The sequence below is a fragment of the Biomphalaria glabrata genome, chromosome 2, assembly GCF_947242115.1.
Source record: "Biomphalaria glabrata chromosome 2, xgBioGlab47.1, whole genome shotgun sequence".
Taxonomy (NCBI): Eukaryota; Metazoa; Mollusca; class Gastropoda; family Planorbidae; genus Biomphalaria; species Biomphalaria glabrata.
This window is the reverse complement of record NC_074712.1, coordinates 8,584,900-8,605,244: the sequence shown is the minus strand read 5'-3', so window position 1 is coordinate 8,605,244 and position 20,345 is coordinate 8,584,900. Positions and strand designations below refer to the sequence as shown.

Here is a 20,345-nt window from a genome sequence, read left to right as displayed (position 1 = left end):
TAGTATACCCATAAGAAGTGAAGCCCTATTTGTTAAACTAGTCTACCCTAGTCTTGACTAATAGAACTTATTACTACAAGACATCCATTGGACTTGTATATTGACACAGCAGTTAACAGGCATATTGTACACAAACGAGTATTGGAACTTTTACTTACAACTCTTGTAGGCCTACAACAAACTATAAAATACCAGTAATGCCATCCTTTGATCGAAGTTATACAAGATTTATAAATTTAAGAGTGTTAAGGAATGTGTGTGTTTTTTTTTTTTTTGTGTAATGGTGAGAAGAGGTTAGTGATTGGTTGGTGGCTATGCAGTGTGAATGATGCAAGATAAGCGGCATTGTCGTCAGTTGTCTTGGGTACACCAGACGACTCCAGAATGCCAGAGTGAAAAGGCGTGTTTTTTTTGTACTGAGATTTTTTTTTCAAAATACCATTTTATATTATTCCTCAAGTCTACTACATTGATTTCATGTCATCAAGTTAAATTTGTCCATATTGTAATAAAAATTATGTTTCCTATTGTTCACAAAGAAGTTACTCAAGTTACAAGTACGCCTACACCGGTTAAGTTGTCTACCAGCAATTTGGTGCAACAAGTCAACGACCGTCAACAACACAGCAAAAGCAATTATTTTAGGATTTAAAGGTCTTCCCTTTTTTAAAACCCAGATCTAGTGTTCTAAAAGTGATGCTTAATGCGTTATAAGATCCTGTTAACAAGTGCTAACAGCTACATTTGAACGAAAGGCTAGGTCTTTTTTTTTTTATGTTACTATTGCCTTTTCAAGGTCAATGTTTTGTTAATGTCCAATAGTTCCTCTATTCTCTATTTACAATGACACACCCTGCTAACTCTATCTTCATTTTTACATACTTATTTAGCATAAAAGGGAGCACTGCGCTTCCAAACCTGGGGTCCTGTGTTCGAATCCCTGTGAAGACTGGTATTTTGAATTTTTAGGGCTCCCCTTTGTCCAACCAGATCTAATGGGTACATGACTTTAGTTGGGGAAAAGTAAAGGTGGTTGGTTGTTATCCTGCTTATTAACTAAAGAAACAGATGACCTTGACATCATCTGCCCTATAGACAGCAAGGTCTGAAAGGGGAAACTATTTAGCATAAAAACAATAACAATGAGAAGCCATAAGGACAGAAGCATCTTTAATTAAAATATTCCATTATATGACCATAAAAGGAGGTAACAGTCGAGTTTTAAATAAAAAAAAAAATTATTAGGAATAGAAATGAAGCACAAACAAAGGAAATAAAACAATTACTCCTAATTCATTATCAATCATAACATAAATGTACCACCCTAAGTCAATAATATTGCTATCAACAACAAGCAGTCCTACTTTACAATTACACATCAAATACTTTACAATGATTATAATACTAGGTCATTGAGCTGAAAAATACAAAAACAAAAAATATTTAGAGTGTGCATATTAAAACACTAAAGTTGTCATAATAAAAAAAAAAAAATATTACAAAAAGTATAATTAGTCAAATGTGAATGTAGAATTTGCATTGATATTATAGATATTTATGCCTTCATTCCAATGTACGTATCAAGCTTACAATACATATTTAAGAACGTAAATCAGTTTTGGGAAACAGTAAAAAGTGACAAAGAGATCATGAACTGAGCCAAAGGAATGACTTGACTTGTAAGTTTGAAATGGTAGTTTGGAAAGGAAGAGAACATCCTATTCCAAACCTCTTTCAGGAGGACATGGGTTAACTCCCAAGTAGGTAGGAACTTATTATGAAGATATGTGCACTTGGTCTGATCATACTAAAACAATGACATTTATCACACTTAATTATTAGCTACCGATGATGCACTACAAAGAAATCCAAAATGATAAAAACTCTCAGAAAGAAAAGATTTTATAAACATTCAAAAGTACCAACTAGAGCAGGATAGGCAACCTACAGTATTCTGAACTCCCAATTCTTGTCTGTGTCAGAATTTAAAAACTCATCACTTTTTTTTAAATGTAAGAAACTACATGATATGTAGGTCAGGTTTGGTAAATATTTGAACCTTTATTAAAAAAAAACAAACCACAAATGAAGTCAACTTAGTTAATACAATCAAAGACATACGAAATGGTTCCCCAGAAATGAGTTATACAGAAGAATTACTTTAAAATGACCAATCTGATCTATCCCACCCACTTTTTTTTTTTGTTGACAAGAATGAAGCTGGTAAAATTGTTGTTATCTAATCAAATCTTTTTTAAAAAAACATCCAAACAGAAATATGATTTCAAAGTAGCATAAATAGATTTTAATCATTCATACAAAATATTATATTCAAGTTAAGAAGGAAGTTCTAAAAAAACAACAACCTTATATTAAGAGATATTTATAAATCTACAAAAAAACAACTAACCCAACCACTAAAGACAATTTAGACTCATTCATTCTCGTCTCTCAGCCAAAGGAAAGAAAAAAAAATGTCTTGAACCAAGGATACTGAAGTAAAGATTTAATGCCCAATAAGCACCAATATAAAGAAGAAAGAGGAGTGGGAACTTGAACATTTTTATAGTTTGAAACTGAAGACTGATGAAAGCCAAAGTGGTAAAGAAAGAGAATCCATGATAAAAAAAATCGTAGTAAGAAGAACAAATAGACAATTAAAGGTATGGCAAAGACAGTTTATGTACAATAAACAAAAAAAGTTTGTACATTCAGTTAGTATTTCAATTACTGCAGCTATATTTTTTAGAAGGTTGCAACACTTTTTGACCCACTCAAAGTTAAGAGCCAGTTAGTGGGATTACAAAATAGCTCCATTTTTTTTTTCTAGTGCCTGTTGAGGCATTGCTACTTTAAATATCCAAAAATATTTTTGAAATATAAATATTAAATAGAATGTGTTTTTCCAACCTAACATGTTTTACTTAGTTTATCATATAAAGTTTAAAAAAAAAAGATGTCAAGTTGTTGTATTGTTTTACAAGGTATTCTTTGTTTTTAAACACTAATTCATGTTCTAACAAAAAAGACACAATTTTTAAAGATCAGTAAGAAATATTTTGAAAGAGATAAAAAAGAAATAACATCAAGGATTGGAAAAAAAAAAAAAAAAGATGCCAAATTAACATTATCACACAAGCTTTGAACCAGTATCACAAAGACTGTAATGAGGTTAATGGCTTAAATGTGAATGTTAACAAATGGATAGGCATTAACGGAAACTAGCAGAATGTAGAAAAATGAATCTGAATCTAGGAAAATGAATCTTATCTAAACAGAAAAAAAAAGAAACTAATGGAAAAAAAACTCTGCTATATGGAAATGAAGGACAATTTTACTTGTTTGACATAATAAAGGTTGCAAAAGTATTTCTTACAAGAACAGAGAGATGCTGCAATTATGTAGAAATCCAGTGGGTGGTCATTGGAACTGATGGCTTTTAGTTGTGTGATGAGGGCAGTGTTTCACTTGCAGTAAATTTGAAAGTACTCATACAACTCAAAGTGAGCATGTAATGAACACAGCAGACCACTTAAAATGTACATAAAAAAAACAAAATAAAGCTGACAAAGAATGCCCCAAAAATATATATCATATAGTCACATTAATAAGACCAACTGGGTCGAATCAGGAAAAGATACTGGCAGATGAGCTGATATATTCTATACATATAAACAAAAATGGAAAAAAACATTCAAGCATGTATAAATATATTTTTAGGGGCTGACTTACATTTCCTGAAAATTTGTAAATCAAAAAAAAAAATTTCATAACAAAATGTTACAGGTGAAAACTGGGAGGTTCTAGTGCTACCTATGATCTAACACAACACAAAAATGTACTTAAAATTGTCACATGGTAGCTTAGTTTCCAAATGTGGAATTCCTAGAAGCTCCTTTCTAAACCTGGGTACAATCTAATACTAATATGTACACAAACATTACAATAAATAGGTCTCATTTTGGAGCAAGATTCTTAACATGAAAGAAATAACTCCAAGAGGAGGAATGGGTGCAGGAATAACGGAAAATGTAATACTCTTTTAAGGTTATATATATATATAAATTAAAAAATTTCTTTTTACATGCATGAATCACTCTATCCCCTTATGCTGCCATCACTAGCTATCAACTTCATATCAGCAGATAAATACATAAAATCAAAGTGAAATAACAATTAATGCAAACTATAAATTCATAACGAAAGCATGAAAAGACACCAAATATGGAGATCACATTGTTGCTAATAGAACACTGAACTAAAATATGAGCAGTTTCATTGCACTCCTCTTAATATTTTTATCTGAGAATTCTATTCCTTTTAAAATAATACATTTTCATTTTTACATTATAATACAAAAAAAAAAAAAGTTATAGACAATCTTCAACTTTGACAATATTACAAATTACTTTTCCTCTTTCTCCGCAAAAGTGTATTCACTCCAACTCTACTTTGTTTCTCTGGAGGGAATAACTGTTGAGTCGTGCCAGAGGTATGCACTGATGATGTACTTTGATTATCACAGCTGTTGAGGTCAGAGGTTGTAGGCTTAAATGCAATACTCTTCATGTCTCTGCACAGCTCAGAATAATCCATTCTGGCCTTCTTTAAAGAATAGTTAAAAGCCTCATCCACCATAGGACCTGGGAATCCGTTTGATTTCACAACAAGGGTAGAATCAGAGATGGACTCTGGAGTTGATGGCAAGGACAAACTGTCCAGGGCCTGACTGCAGGCTGGTAATGAATAGAAACGTGGGCCCCTGCTGGCTTTGACCACAGGATTTGACTGGTAAGGGGTCACTCCACTAAGACTGGTTGGGCTACTATTGGGCGAGGTAGGCAAATACTGATAGTTTCTTTGGCTTGAATCACTAGAGACTGGAATAAATTCATTGCACTTGCTCCCTGAATTTGGGGGACATGATTCCTGAGTACTATATGATGATCTAGTAGATGATGATGATTTTTTGAGCTTTTTGCTGCTTCCAGCTGATGACAATTTTATTGATGTTTTGCTGCTGCTAGTCACAGAATGTTTTTGAGAGTAAAATGATTTAGTGCTGATTAGAAAGCGATTTTGAGAAATATTACCCTCAGCCTTGCTAGAGCTTGCACTATCAGGATGCACAGCATATGAACAGCTCGGTTCACTCAATGCGCTAGTCACAGAATGTTTTTGAGAGTAAAATGATTTAGTGCTGATTAGAAAGCGATTTTGAGAAATGTTGCCGTCAGCCTTGCTAGAGCTTGCACTATCAGGATGCACAGCATATGAACAACTGGGTTCACACAATGCGCTTTCAGATTTAGATTTGGCGAGAGTATTCAAAGCAGCACTATTCCCAGAAGTTAATTCCACAGAAGATTTGGTTTTAATATAAGAAGATTTACAATATGATTGGCTGTCCATGTTATCACAGTAAGTGGCCAGCTTGTTTCTTTTAGAACCTTTTGGAACAGATTGAATGCTTCCACAAGGTATGCATGAACGCACATTTTGCACGCTTGCTTGGAACTGTGGAGCTGGCTCTGGAGATGAGATTGAAGATAATGAAAGGGGTGACACTGAGAATGACCCGAACGTTTCTTGGTGATCACTGATTGTGCCTAAGTTATACAAGCTTTTGCAGGAGCAGTTTGATATGCAAGAAGATGGTGATTTGGAAGCATGGCAGGTTAGATTAGTCCCAGACTGGCACATGCTTGACAAGCAAGTAATTTTCTTTGATGAGGCACAGCCTTGACCTTCATCCTGCAAACAATTTGACTTTGTGTCCTCATCCAGTAAGGACATGTCAAATGATGTATTCTCCTCAAGCAAAGAGACGTCTGCATCCCATTCCTTGTCATATGAGGTGTCCAATATGCTGGACCTTTCAATATCCTCATTCAGTTCATACAGAAAGTCAGACTTGTCACTTACAGATTCTTAAGAATGAAAAAAAAGAGGGAAACAAATTAATTGCATATATTTGGTACTGATATATATGCATAATATTAAATAAAGACATATGGGACTATAAGACATAAAAATAAACTTGACTTGTTTCCAAGGCCAAGAGTTAAATTGGTACATAACAACACCACTGACATTTACTTTTCCCTTTTAGAACATACTCAATTCAGATTTCCATCAGAACTTAATTCAACGATATCCATTTTTGCAGCCAAATAATTAGCTTTTTAGATGCTAAATCATTATGCTTATAAATTCTCAAAATCTGTCATTTAATAAAATAGTATTAAAATTTCTCAAAAAGTAATTTTCTGAATATCTGCTAGCATTACGTCTCTTTAAAAGTTTCAAAACAAGGGGAAATCCCAAGTTCACGTCAAGATCAATTTTTTTTTTTTTACATGTCCCTTTTTTAAAATTTTATTCTAACAGTACAATATAATCAGTGTTTATCAAAAGGGAGTCCATTTCCATGTATTAAAAAATTCATAAGTCTCTTCACAAATAACATTTACATTACAGAAATGAAAGTAAATAAAATATTAAAGCTTTTACTTGATTTACATAAAAAAAAGAAAAGAAAAAAATTTACCATCAGAATCATCTTCTAAATCTCCTTCATAACCACTGACCCCTTCCTCTAGTTTATAAACTTTCTTGATGGGTGGCGTAGCAGCATTACTTCGGTCCATGTGTTTTCTGTCTAGAGTCACAGAGTGCCTGTGATAGTTGGCACCCATGTTTCTCCTGGGGGACATGATCAGTTCGTCCGTGTTGCGAAACTTAATGGCTTTGCTGTCCTTTCCATGGCTGATAAGTTTTGTTACGCCAAGCCTGCGGCACAGTTCTTTGTGCCCAATGATCTGTAAATCAGAAGTGAGATGTAACGCATAGAAATTAAAGTATTGAGATAAGCAACTACTTCCCTATTTTCAACATGGGTGGTTAGTTTAAGGCATGTGGACCAGGTAAGCCATGTTGCGCCAAAAAAGAACTGTCGTTATTAACCCTTAAAGTGCTGAGCCATTTTACTATGAGTGCATACAAAATGGAATAAACTACCACATGCGTTTTAAGGGTTAAGCAGCTTAAATATTGAAAACATTTTTTTTATCCGAAGTATTTCTCAATTCACCAAAACACAGACACACAACTATTACAGAACTTTCTTTCAAGTTGCCTCTGTCTATCACTTGTATATGCAAGATCATGAAAAGAGAGCTCCACCATAGAGATGAGGATGCAGAGTTGTAGAGAGGAAAATATTTCTAGACCCATAACAAACATCAAATAAAGAGATATTGTCAATAGGTGCTTTTGAACATGCCAGATTTAAGAACAAATATCAACTCTGCCAAATGAAAGAATTTCTAGGTAAAGACATATCATATAACCACTGCAATTGAGACACAGATGACAAATTTCAGCACTTTAAAAATGAAACTACAAATATTGAGGCTTACCTCTATGTTACTGACTGAGAATCTATTGGCATCAGCATATCTCATCTTGACAGCCTTGAGCTTGGTTTCTCTATAATCTATTTCAGAGCCTTCTAACAAGCTAAACATTTGGGGGGGAAAAAATTTCAAAGATTGGTAAAAAAAAAAAAATGCTAGAAAACAAAACAAAATATTTAGCATCACTAAAAATTATAAAACAAAACAAAAAAAAAAACAACAACTGACCATTTGTTATAGATATGGAATGTACACAAGCTTAGAGAATCCTGGCTAAAACCAGTCCAGTCTTGTAGTTGAGGTGACCAAGAGTCAGCTGAAAAGCCAAGATTGTAGCCATTTACTAATCAAATGAAAACTTTAAGCTTTGTTAATAGTATGATCAAACATTCCTAAGCAGCCTCCGTGTCTTAAGTAGTGACAAGAAAAGGATGGCAGCTATTCATAGATATGCTTGTTCATCTAACAAAAAATTTAAGCAAACACATAAAAATTTAGATATTTAATCAAATTTTTTTTAACCCTTTCAGACCTAACGATGTTTATTATTGCCAAGGTTGAATAAAGATATGTGAACATATCACAATGAACATATGCCTATACTCAACCCAGTACCTAACAGATGGCAGGTATGGTACATAGAAATGTAGACTCAAGACACCTGCTAATCCCAAGAAAAAAATTCTTCCCTACCAAATTGTAATAATCCATTTGATAATTAAAAGATCCCACTACTTAATTAAACACTGTGTTCTATAATTTTCATTATTTATTATTTTTTTTTTACATATTTTTTCCCCAGTGATTTTTTGCTCTATTTAATTGCAGAGTTTTGATTGGAAATCAAACTGCCCCATAGATTGCAGGGTCTGAAAGGGATACCTTTACCTTTGTTAAAAAAAGAATGACTTACTATGATTCAGCAACAACCGAGAAAGCAGCATACAAGAAGCGGCTACTTCAGCTGGACTATACTGTCCCATCTCAGACTGTAGTAAACACAGCATGGCAAGATACTCAATCAACATCGCAGAGTATCCTGTTTCACCAACAATGGCAACCAGAACCTTGACATAATCCTGAATGGTCAAGACCTAAGCAAAACAGAATCACAAGTCAGCATTCAAGCAGCCATTTACAAAGATTTTATGGTGTTTGAATAGGCATTTAAAAATTTAATTTGAATGAGATTATGCTTTTAAACAATAAAATAATATGATTTTACATTTTACTGTATGCAATTTGTCTATCATTTTGTCTGGGTTGATTTTTAAAAAAGCAAAAACCTTACCCGTATGTTGCCTCCTAATGCAGCCACCAATTCTCCCATCATTTTGACAACATCATGATAGGTATAACTGTTGTCAGTAAGCCAAGCCGCTTCTTTAATGGTCAGAATATCAAAGCCCAAAAATCTGGAAATGTTAGTAATTATAACAGTCACTGTACTTAAATAGTACATTTTTAAGACTTAACAATAAAAAAAAAATTGCTTATACTTTATATCAAAATATTTACCTTGAACTGACAACCATTGCTGCAACTCCTAACAGCTGAACTTGACTGCGCTGCACTTTTCTGACTTGCAAAAATCTATCAAACATGCTGACAGCCAGATACAATGTATGCGCTGAGAAATCCTTCATGCCAACTACTTCAACAAGCCAGTCCACCAAAATATAACGGCTAAATAGAGACATTTAAAAATTAGATAGAAAATAAAAAGTGAACTAAAGCAACTATTTCTAAAATAGTACATAAAATAGTTTTAAAACTTAAAAAAAAATAATCTAAAACTACAAGATAAAATACAAAATTAAATAAATTCGTAAGTCCAAAGGAGTTGTGATGTTATTGATGATTCTCCACTTAAAGATCTACCAGTGAGATACAAGGCAAGAGTTCTAGCCAACATATAACATATTTTACTACCAGATTTATCATGTTAAAACTCATGCTAGATGTACCACATCTTAATGTGATGTTTTACCCCCTAATTCCATATCATACTCAAATTGAAACATCAAATGTAGTCCACTGCACTCTCGTCCCATAGATTGTCTACTAACCTATTTTAAAGTGATACTCAGCTTCACAAGTGCGTGACATTCCCTTGAGAGACAAACTAGACAATCTAAAATTTAAAAAAAAAAATCACCTAATATCTGATGTGCGTCCTCCATTGAATGTTAAGTGTATCCCTGAGGGTTTGGAAGACATGAAAAAATCCTGCACAAACTCCTGAGCCATCTGACAAGATATCCCACCAAATTGGCCCTGTGTGTAACACTTGATCAGATTCAGCTTAGCTTCCAGTACATTGCTAGAGGCCAGCTGGCGTAACAATCGTATTCTTTCCAACTCTCTAGCTTTATCAGGCTGCAAGTTTTTCCAAGAAAATTAAATGACAATTAATAGTGAGTAGGCAATTATTTTAGATAATCTTAATATGTAAGCATATGGTTTTGGTTAAACTAGACATATTAAATATGTAAAAACTAAATGGTAAAGTGGTAACTTCTACATTTGCAGCAATGCCTACTTACATCTCCTTCATAATATACTCCAGTTAAAAGTCCTAAACACTCACCTCTTCTAAAGAAGTATCTTCTAACATAGAAAAAAACATAGCAGCTGCAGAGTTGAGACCTATGGCCATCTTAAAGTATTTGTCTTCTTCAAGCTTAGAGTACTCTTGTTTTGACAGCCTTTGAAGTTTCAATGTCAATGCCACCCCACAAGCAAGGTCAGGATTTTTACACTGTTGAAAAAAAAAATCAAGTCAGAAAAAAAAAACAACAACTTTACAAGAGATATGTCAAGATAAAATTATCATTTGATAATATTACATAATTTAACTTTACACAAAATCATGTAAACAACTGAATATTCAATCTATAGTTTAGCCTTGTTTTTAGAAAAAAATGAATGCCTACAGAAATAGAATTGAAAAAAAAAAAAAAAAAAAAAATTTAAATAACAAATAGTAATCATCACTGGTGGAATGTAAAGAGTTGAAATGGAAAGCAGATAATTTACTTTATAAAGTTACTAGCTAAGACGCCTATTATGATTCACTAAGGACCAGAAGTTGTAACAAATCTGTTGCTTTATTTCGTTCCATCAGAATAGAAATATTTTGTTTCAATATATGCCTATTTCAGTTAGGCAAACAATTAGCACATAGTTCATGTTATTCAAAATATAACATTTCAATAATTTCTGATGGCAACATTTGAAATACAATGAGACTTGTTTAAATGTAAAGACAAAATAATATTTCTTCTTATTTACCTGCAAAACTAGACTGAGTATTTTGTAACTTTAGAAAATCCTGTACATTGCTAATAGTAAAATCTGTATAACTAGCCATGTTATTTAACTGGAGTTTATTTTAGTGAATGGCAACAGATGTATCATGTAGCTACTCTTACCTTTTCCAAGAATGTTTTGATATGCTGGAATGTCTGAACTTTGCAACAAGAGCCATCTAAAGACCATGGAGGACGTATAAATATCCAAAAGAATGGGAATGTATTAGGTGTCAATTGCTCTGCCTGGCACAGATATCTGGCAGCATCTTCACTTAATTTAGACACACCATCTCCAGTTACTGGGAAATAAAGGATGCAATAATAAACACCTGATATACAATTCAATGTTGATATAAAGATATATTCAAGAAACAACTAGACATCTTTTGAAAGACTTACAGCCCTCCTTGTACAGATATGCTACTGCAAGCTTTATTGTAGCTTCCACATTTCTTTTTTCTGAAGCCCTGAAAAACACAATGTTTATTATTGAACTTTTAGTGACTTACAATATTTTGTATTTCACTTTATATTCAGAATGGGTGAAAGTGTTCCATTAAGGATAAAGGTTAGAAAACATTGATTTAGGCTAGATGCTTAACATTTTTTGGTAGCATAAAGACTATTTCAAACAATAGTAAATAAATAGGGAGAAATAAAGACAAGTCTCGACCATGGAAAAAAGAACTGGAAAGAACAGAGAAATTAAACAAAATACACTATTTGAAATCAGTAGAATAACCTGGCTTAGATTTCCCCATTTAATGGGCCACAAGGCACATCACATGCCCAAAAAAACCTCCCCCTTGTTTCTTCATTGACAATGATAACTGGACAAATACTAGTCAATTGTATTAGCCGAGCAATGATGCAACAAAACTTTTGAAGGTTAGGTAAATAATAAATACTTTTAAAATATGTAAAACTATTTGACTAAATCTTTTAAAACTAGATTGTGACAGAGAAACCATCAAGTGAATAAATGAAATTTATTTATTTATTTAATATCTTTGTCAACATTGTGTTCAATATTTATTACTAGTTTATTAATGTTTCTTATATAAGATTAATCTTTACAAAATAGATGGAATGCTTACTTCACAAAATGATGCAAATTGTTCGGGCATGGCCAGGAATCAGCAAAGGTCATGTGACTCCACAGGCTGCAGTTGCTGTCAACAAGATTACACAAGCTGGGATGTACCTTGACAAAAAAATAACATTATTTTGTATGCTATAGGTAAAGAAAAAACACAAAATTACTTGTTCTTACCAATAAAATAAAAACAAAAACGCCTAAAATAACTGTAGTAGATAAAGGAGAGTAACAAGAAAAAAACAAACAAACAACTTACTGATCTAAATGACAAAATATCACGTATATGCATGCCCTTTAGGATATGCACTAAGACTGAATCTGGTAAATTCCATATTGTGACTGTGCTTCTTGTTCTTGGTCTGTATAAAGTTGGTGTGAGCATTTCTTGACTCAGAGTTTCAGTTTGATGAGCAACATTTTCTTCTGTTTGTATCCTGATCTTCAGACTGCCTAGGTTCTTAAATGCTGACAATAGAAAATAAAAGTTTGAGATAAAAATTGATTAAAATAATATTAAATATATTTGCAGACTTTTCAGCAGCCTTGGTATGGAAAAGTCTATTTCACTTTAGCTTTGTGCTGTCTGTAATCCGATTTAACTACTGATGTATTGTGCTAAAAAATAGGCCTTCAATAAATGAGATCTTTTCATTTGAAAATAACATATATATAATATCTGCAGGCTGTTTTACATACACTTACGACAAGATTAAAAAGCCATACAGTTTATAGGAATATAATATGGAAACGTCATGCTTTCTTGGACATTTATAATTTGTTGTTATCTACCAAATGTATTTGATAAACAAATAATTTTTGAAAATGTTAATTATGTGTTTTTAGGTACAAGAGATAGCACTCATTATTGTTCTATACTTATTAAAGAATATATGCACACATGTATAAATGTTATTGAAAATAAAATGAAAAATAAAGCTTGTTACTTAACAATTATTAGATGTAATGTAGGAGTGAGTTGGTATATAATGTGTATCACTGACCTGCAGCGGCCGCCTATGTACAGCTTTGTAAACATAAACTCCAATTTACTAGTTTTACCTCAACTCACTCCTTCGATTAGCCTGTCTGTTTGGTCGATATCTTTTATACATTATTTACAGTTCCCATTTTCTGATCAAGTTAAAACTTTGCAAATTTATTAATTGTTGAAGACAACATATTAAAAAAAAATGAACAGATTAACCAAGTGAATCAATTAGTCGTAATTAATAACTTTGTTCTATATGAAAAATGTAGAAAGCTTAACTAGAGACAAGCCTTGCAATAATGAGAGATGTGTCAGTGCATAAATGTTACTCTTCCCCAAAGAGCAAGTGGAACTCTTGTCAACATGTTTGATAACAGATGTTTAAAATTCGCAAGACCAGGAGATTAACTTAAGTTACGTAATTGTGTACAGTTATGATTGATTCAAAATAATTGATGTGATTTCACTCAATGTAAGTGAGATTTTTTAAAACATTTTTTTTCTTTACAAATATTTTACTTGTGTTAATGCAGTGATGTTACAAAATGATAAAAAATATGAACTCTTAAATTTCCAGTATATACTTAGGCCTATTGGCATGGCTAACTAGGGAGTCTAAGCTAATAACTAATGAAAGTTACCAACAAAATGATCTGAACCTGTACAAGTCAATTTCCTTTATCTTTTACTATTTATAAAGGCTACAGCACAGAAATGGTTCTTCAACCAAAACAGTAGCTTTTCAAAGTCACCCAGCTTCGACAGAGCTACATGGAAAACCATACTACAAATTTACACTACATTGTAAAACTAAAACAAACTAACCATATTATATATAAGCAGTAACCAGTAAAGGAATACTGAAAAGCCTTAATATTAACTAGATCTATATTCTAAAAACATTAGCACATGGTTAGAAGGACTATGAAGTTCCAGCTAGGGAACTTTTATTTTCTTTTATGATACAATATGCATTCTGATTTTAAGATACCATTATATAGATTTACCTGAAAGCAAGCTAAAAAGCATTGTAGTCATTTTAATAAATCTTGTAATCCAAAAAACAACAACAAAAGAACTTCTTAGAATGCAACAATGTTCTAGATCTAATAAATCTAGTAAATAAGTTTGTTTAAAAAAAAAAAAAACAACGAACTTCTTAAAATACAGCAATGTTCTAGATCTAGATCTAATGGCACACGGGTGAGAGTGTACACCACATTCCTCCGTTAGAACTAGTCTTACTACGGACTAGAATAACACGAGTGACTATCAAAATGACAAGTCTGGGATTGTTTTCTTTGAAATATTAGGAAGGGAGGGAAGGGATCGATCTATTTGAAAAGTAAACGCTACTAAGGCTTAATGAATGTTTCAAATCGATTGGTAGAAACTTGCAGACATGCAGGTCACGGTATTTTTCGTGTCAAAACATGATTGTTAAAACAAAACGTGCGCCGGCTAAAATTAGACCCTGTTATCATAGCAACTGACGCCAACCTCACCGAGAGTCGACCAATCGAAATGATGGAGATTTCAGCGTTATCCGGAAAACGGGTCAGGTCATGTTAGTATATAAAAAAAAAAAAAAAAATGGGCGGCGGCTGTCGTTTCGAAAAAAAATTTGAATTTGGCTTAGATCTAAAAAAAAAAAAACAGTAGTCGTGTTGTCGACATTGTCCCGGTTTTTTTTTCTCCCTCATGTTAGATATTTACACGATTATATTCTAAATCTATGGCCTTAATTCAGAATTTTAGATAGATATCGAATTCTGACATAGATTAAATCTATATATCTAGTTAGATTTAGAAAGACCCGCATACTGTGACATAGACACATAGTGACGATGACAGTCCTTTTCTATTTTTAGCTCTAGCCGACTCTAGCCTCTACTAGAGAAGTTTCTAGTCTAGATCTAGAAGATCTGTGACAATTAAGTAGGACGTAATCATCTTTTTTGAAGTAACGTCTGTATTATATAAGATAAGATAAGATTATCACAATACTGTCTCAAGTACACTCCCAAGATCTACTACTAGGCCTACTACCAGCATGATTAGAAATATAATTAAATCTACTATCTAGAATCAAGATCTAGATCTATTAATTCTATCTATTATACAATCTATATTATAATAATAATATATAGAGTATAATAGAGTCTACATAATAATATAATAATTTAGAGATCTAGATTCTAGATCGTCTCTAGTCACTGTAGTAGTCTAGATAGATCTAGACAGATTTTACTTAAAGTTCAGTAGAGACATCTAGATCTAGACTAGATCTGAGTATAAGACATAAGTTGTATCTGATCTGTTGAATATAGATAGATCTAGTGGATTTTAGATTACTGGTGTCAAGTCTACATCAACTAGACATCTAGAATTATGTAAATCTAGATTCTAGATTGTAAGTTGGTTTTCAGCATTTGTTGTCACATTCAGTGTTACTGTTGACACTTGTCACAGATCTATAACAACATATAATACTATATTGTAACTATATGATCTCAATCATTTTGCTATTTTACAATACAAAGAAAATGGATTTATGGTAGCAGTGAACTTGACAAAAAATGTAGGAAATAACTAAATTTAAAGGAGACTGTAGATTAGTGTAGATCAAGAGATCTATTTTAGCACATGCAGTGACATGGCAATTTTGGCATGCATTCCCAAAACAAAATTTAAAAAAAAAATAAATAAAAATTGATCCATTACACTGCATGTTATAGATCTACTGATATGACATAAAATTATTTGTAACATTTTAATATATTTTTATGAACTTTTGCTGACTTTTACTTGCACAAAATTGAAAGCATTTCTAAATGAATGAATTTATCATGAGCAAACTAAGGCATTCAGAATAGTCATTATAATTCATTATTAAAAAGTTTATCTAAACCAGTGATGCCGAACCTAATTCGACCTGCGGGCCATTTTAATTTCCAAAACTCGTCTCGCGGGCCACATGAACGAAAAGTTACAAAATCTAAATGAAATCATTCTGTGATATTTGACGTTTATATTTTTTTATGCGACAAAAAAAAAACCCAACTCATTTCTTTACTTAAAATGTTAGCAATAGTGTAGTTGTCTTTAAAATCGACTCAGTTTCTTGTCCCTTTTTGTCTCCAATGTCTAGTAGTTAATCTATCTTTTATTTGTGGTTCAAAACAACGATGCCACTATATTTATTTTATAATTCTGATATATATGTTGATGTTGTATTTTTTAACAGGCACACTTTCTTTATAAAACAAAAATGTTGGCTTATTATCATGTTCCACAAAAAACCGTAAAGATCCGCCCACTGGTCCTGGTAGATTCTACATTTTCTGTTCATAATCATGAAAACATTAAAGGTCATGGTATCAATACATCACAGAAATATAAAAGCCCTATAGTAGTAAAGGTACATTTTTCAATTATTTTTTTTGGAGGGGGAATTTTCTCCACGTTGTGTCAACGATTCGGCGGGCCGGATAGAACCATGTCGCCAGCGGGCCGTATTTTGGGCATCACTGATCTAAACCAATTTCATCCTTGCTCTTGTAGCCCTGGATTTTACCTTAAATACATTATTTGCTGTGTATTGAGTGGAAAATGGTCTAACCTTTATAAAGATCAACACTTAATTTTAATACCCATTAGGTGGGAAGCGTGGTCGAGAGGCCAAGTGCGCTTGAACTTGGCTTAGCTACCTAGAAGGGGGCTCGAGGTTCGACACCTGACTCTGGCAGAGTTGTGTTTACTGAGCGCCTAAAGGCAACACGGAAAACCAACTTCTAGATACCCCCCCCCAAATGAGATTGGATCAAAAGCGCTCTGAGCATGCTATAAGCATGAAAGTAGCGCTATATAAAAGCTATAATAATAATAATAATTTTGTTTTTACACGGGATATCTTACTAATAACAACAATGTACTCTTAGAGTTAAGTGACTAATAGGTACTGCCTACTGGTTAAAGCACTCAACATGAAGATTTTATTTAAATTAATTAAATTTAAATTAATAGCGCTATATAAAAGCTATAATAATAATAATAATTTTATTTTTACACGGGATATCTTACTAATAACAACAATGTACTCTTAGAGTTAAGTGACTAATAGGTACTGCCTACTGGTTAAAGCACTCAACATGAAGATTTTATTTAAATTATTACATGGAACGTAGGGGTTGTAATTGAAACATAAAAACAAGGGAAACATAAAAAAATACTTTAAAAAAGTTTGTTTTTGACTTTCTTAATCTAAGTTTGCTTTTAGCTTTCTTAATACACTATGATCCTATCACTTATCTAGACCAGCCGGGCAAATGACAAAGAAAGCTGGGAGAATGGGATACCAGAGTGAATTTTACCATAAAAATTTTGTTTAGTTATCTATTGTTTGATTCAGTTACTTTAAAGTGGCGACCTATAAAGGGGACTAATTCTGCTTATACCACAACCTTAGTCAAGTACAATTTCTCTCCATTGTTCGAGATACCAAAACAAAATAATTAATTACCAATTGGTAATGAACTAATTGGTTAATTTTTTCATTAATTCTTGAAACTATCATCAAAGAATTTTTTAAAAATAAAAATAAGATCTCTAGGTTATAAAGTTTATATAACTAGATCTGTTGTCTATACTCTACTAAGTAGTATAAATAATTATTCTAGTTTCACGATAAAGATAACTCATGTCTAGATCATAGATCTATCTTGTATTCATTGTAATTTATAGACCTGTCTTCTATAGACATTTACCAGACTAGATCTATAATATTAATATTTAAAAAATAAAATCTATTCTAGATCTAATTATGTGGAGTCTATTTAGAAAAAGTAAAGGCAGTTGGTTATTGTGCTGGCCACATGACACCTTCATGGGCCACAGAAACATGACTTTTATATCCTCTGCTGTATAGATTGCAATGTCTGAAAGGGGAAATTTACATTACTTTACCTAGTCCAGAAACTAAACTGACATTTATAAGACATTTGTATATAATATAATTGTTAGGATGTGCATCTTAAACCTAGGCAGGATAGTCTGTTGAATACTACTAGAGTTTAGATCCAGATCAATACTATTAGCCGAATTAGATAAAAATTTATAGATTCTATCTATCGTCTAGTTACTCATCTACTCTACTCAATGGATGGCTGCCTGGTTGTGCGGTTTGCGCACTGGGTTCAAACTCTACTAGTGGATCTAATTAGTGCTAGTGAGACTAGATCTAGATTTTAGATCAAGGTCTAGACTCTAGTGAAGTAGACTCTAGTTATCATGAATCATGATTGATCATCTAGAAAGTCTAGTAATCTACTCCAAGTCTACTGCTAGTTTTAACTGCCTTGGGGACTTCTAAGTTCTAAGTCTAGACTAGATCTATAATAATCTATGCTATGTCTATATCTAGAATATAGATCTACTTTTATTATATATATTATCATTAATTTTATATCAGTTATATCTCTATAATTAGTAGATATAATTTATAACCTAATGACGACTTATCTAGATTCTAGTCTATATTACTATAGCAGTATAGAATACAGGAATACTTAGTACTTTAGTGTCTATAACTATAGTTGTTATAGTACTATGATACTAATACTATCTAGTGTAACTATAGACTAGTCTAGATCTATTACTATATTTATAATATATAGATCTAGATTCTATCTAGTCTAGTATTATAATTAATAATAATTATAATTATAAGTATACTAGACTAGAGACTAGCTCTATTCTATACAATTTTTTTTTATCTTATTACTTAGGGACTTAGTCTTATTCTAACTAGACTATAAGTATATGATAGTATATCATTTTATATATGGCTATATCATACTATCTATATGCATATTTAATTATATAATCTTATCTTATATAATACAGACGTTACTTCAAAAAATTTAGTCTATTTTAAATTTATACATTTTAAATAAGATCTCTACTCTAGATCAGTAGATCTCTAATGATCTAATCAAGTCTAATCTCTCTAACTATATAGATCTAGATCTAGACTAGAATAGAATCTAGACTCTATTATAATAATTATATATACTTATTAACTTAAAATAATATAGAGTAATAATAACGTATAAAAATAAGTCAATACATTTTAAAATACAAATTATAGTCAAAATTATTTTAAATAGTGTAAATCTAATAATTAATTATTATTAATAATTTATAAATTAAAATTAAATTATTAAAAATAGACTACTCAGAGTCAGAATAATCATTAAGTTAAGATTTCCAACAATCGTACTTACTTTTCATATCCTAATAAAATGGATTGATATTTATGAAAAATGATTCTAGATCTTTATTTATTTAAAGTAATCTTTAATAATTTGGAACTAATCTAGTTTATCCCTAGATCTAGAGCTGTGTGGCAGTCTTTCACATAACGCCTCCCTTTTCAAACAGGCCGCTTTCAGTTTTCGAAAGTTGAGTCGAAAACGTATGGATTACTTCCTCTTGGGTCAAGTCGTAATGCTGCGTTTTTATTGGACAGTTTGCCTTCAAAACGAAACTTCGCGGTTTCCTGTTTGTAAATATCTTACAAAAAAAAAACAATAAATTCTCCTTACCAACCCAAGCCAAGCTTGGCGACTGCGTGCTAAAAATCTAGGTTAACTTCGAGAGCGCTAACCTTATTGACTCGTGAAAGCAAATTTTCAAACCTAGAACTACGAAATCTTAGTTTAGGACTTAAGTTGAACCATTTTTTATACCCCAGATCAATAACCTGTTTTTTTTTTTTTGTTTCAAAAATTATTTCGATTTTATTATTAATTCTAAATCTGTTCTAAGAGATACGATAATTTTATTTCTCCAAAGAAATGGAAATTCAGTTTGACTACGTGTATTTAATAAAAATGAATATAGATCTATGTAGGCCTACATATAGAGACTCTGTACGTCTGGTCGTGCGGTCTGCGCGCTGGACTGTCGTTTGGATTTATCGATGGTCCCGGGTTCAAACCCTGCCCGCTCCCATCCCCCGTCGTCCTGCGGGAGGTTTGGACTAGGAAGTAAACTATCTTCAACTCTGAAGGAACATCCGAAACACGTAAAACAAAACAAAAAAATGTTTGTCTCTCGTTTAGATTTACATAAATAATGATCTTACAATTACATACTTTTCAATCTATGGGGCAGATGATGTATAACTAGTCTGTTCCCATGATCGACGGTTAATGAGTTTGTTACGTAGCCAGCACTACCACCAACCGCCTTTACCTTCATAACGTAGGCCTATCTATCATTAGAATTGGATGAACTCAGGGGCGTCCTAAAAATATCCAAAGTTCAAAATACCAGTTTTCAAACTCGAGACCCCCTCGGTACGAAAGCCAAGCGTTTACCCCTCAGCCACTAGTTAAAAGTAAAAAGGCCCATAGGCCCTGTGTAAGCTAACTTTGAACCGAAGTTGACATTTCAGCATTGATCGCTTACTGTTATAACTAGGCCCTACTTTCGTTCAAGGCACGGTAGGTCTGTGTTCACTT

The 20,345-nt window shown here is 32.3% G+C and overlaps 2 protein-coding genes and 1 long non-coding RNA gene across 5 annotated transcripts in view; 2 read left to right on the top strand and 1 right to left on the bottom strand.

Moving 5' to 3' along the window:
• The first annotated feature begins 251 nt into the window (after nt 1-251).
• LOC129924467 (uncharacterized) lies at nt 252-8,649 on the top strand. 2 transcript variants are annotated; one of them, XR_008776403.1, is made up of 3 exons: nt 252-654; nt 7,949-8,047; nt 8,247-8,649. It is a non-coding gene; the product is annotated as an uncharacterized LOC129924467 (long non-coding RNA). The 2 variants fall into 2 exon arrangements; XR_008776404.1 differs by lacking the exon at nt 252-654 and adding an exon at nt 2,534-2,663.
• On the bottom strand, nt 1,154-19,296 carry LOC106067840 (cyclin-F-like). Of its 2 annotated transcripts, none has more exons than XM_056018968.1 (14): nt 19,104-19,296; nt 12,088-12,296; nt 11,830-11,936; nt 11,132-11,199; nt 10,853-11,031; nt 10,009-10,179; nt 9,577-9,797; nt 8,937-9,104; nt 8,710-8,833; nt 8,332-8,512; nt 7,647-7,734; nt 7,422-7,521; nt 6,551-6,821; nt 1,154-5,930 (listed from the first exon to the last, which is right to left on the bottom strand). In XM_056018968.1, the coding sequence occupies exons 1-14, from the start codon at nt 19,108-19,110 to the stop codon at nt 4,399-4,401; spliced, it is 3,426 nt and encodes a 1,141-aa protein (XP_055874943.1). In that variant the 5' UTR covers nt 19,111-19,296; the 3' UTR covers nt 1,154-4,398. The 2 variants fall into 2 exon arrangements, with proteins under 2 accessions (XP_055874943.1, XP_055874942.1); XM_056018967.1 differs by lacking the exon at nt 19,104-19,296 and adding an exon at nt 13,827-14,439.
• Nucleotides 15,150-20,345, top strand: part of LOC106067838 (L-threonine 3-dehydrogenase-like) — a 21,598-nt gene continuing 16,402 nt past the window's right edge. The window contains exon 1 of the mRNA XM_013227111.2: nt 15,150-15,232. The gene's annotated coding sequence lies outside the window, so the exon portion shown is untranslated. The remainder of the gene's footprint in view (nt 15,233-20,345) is intronic.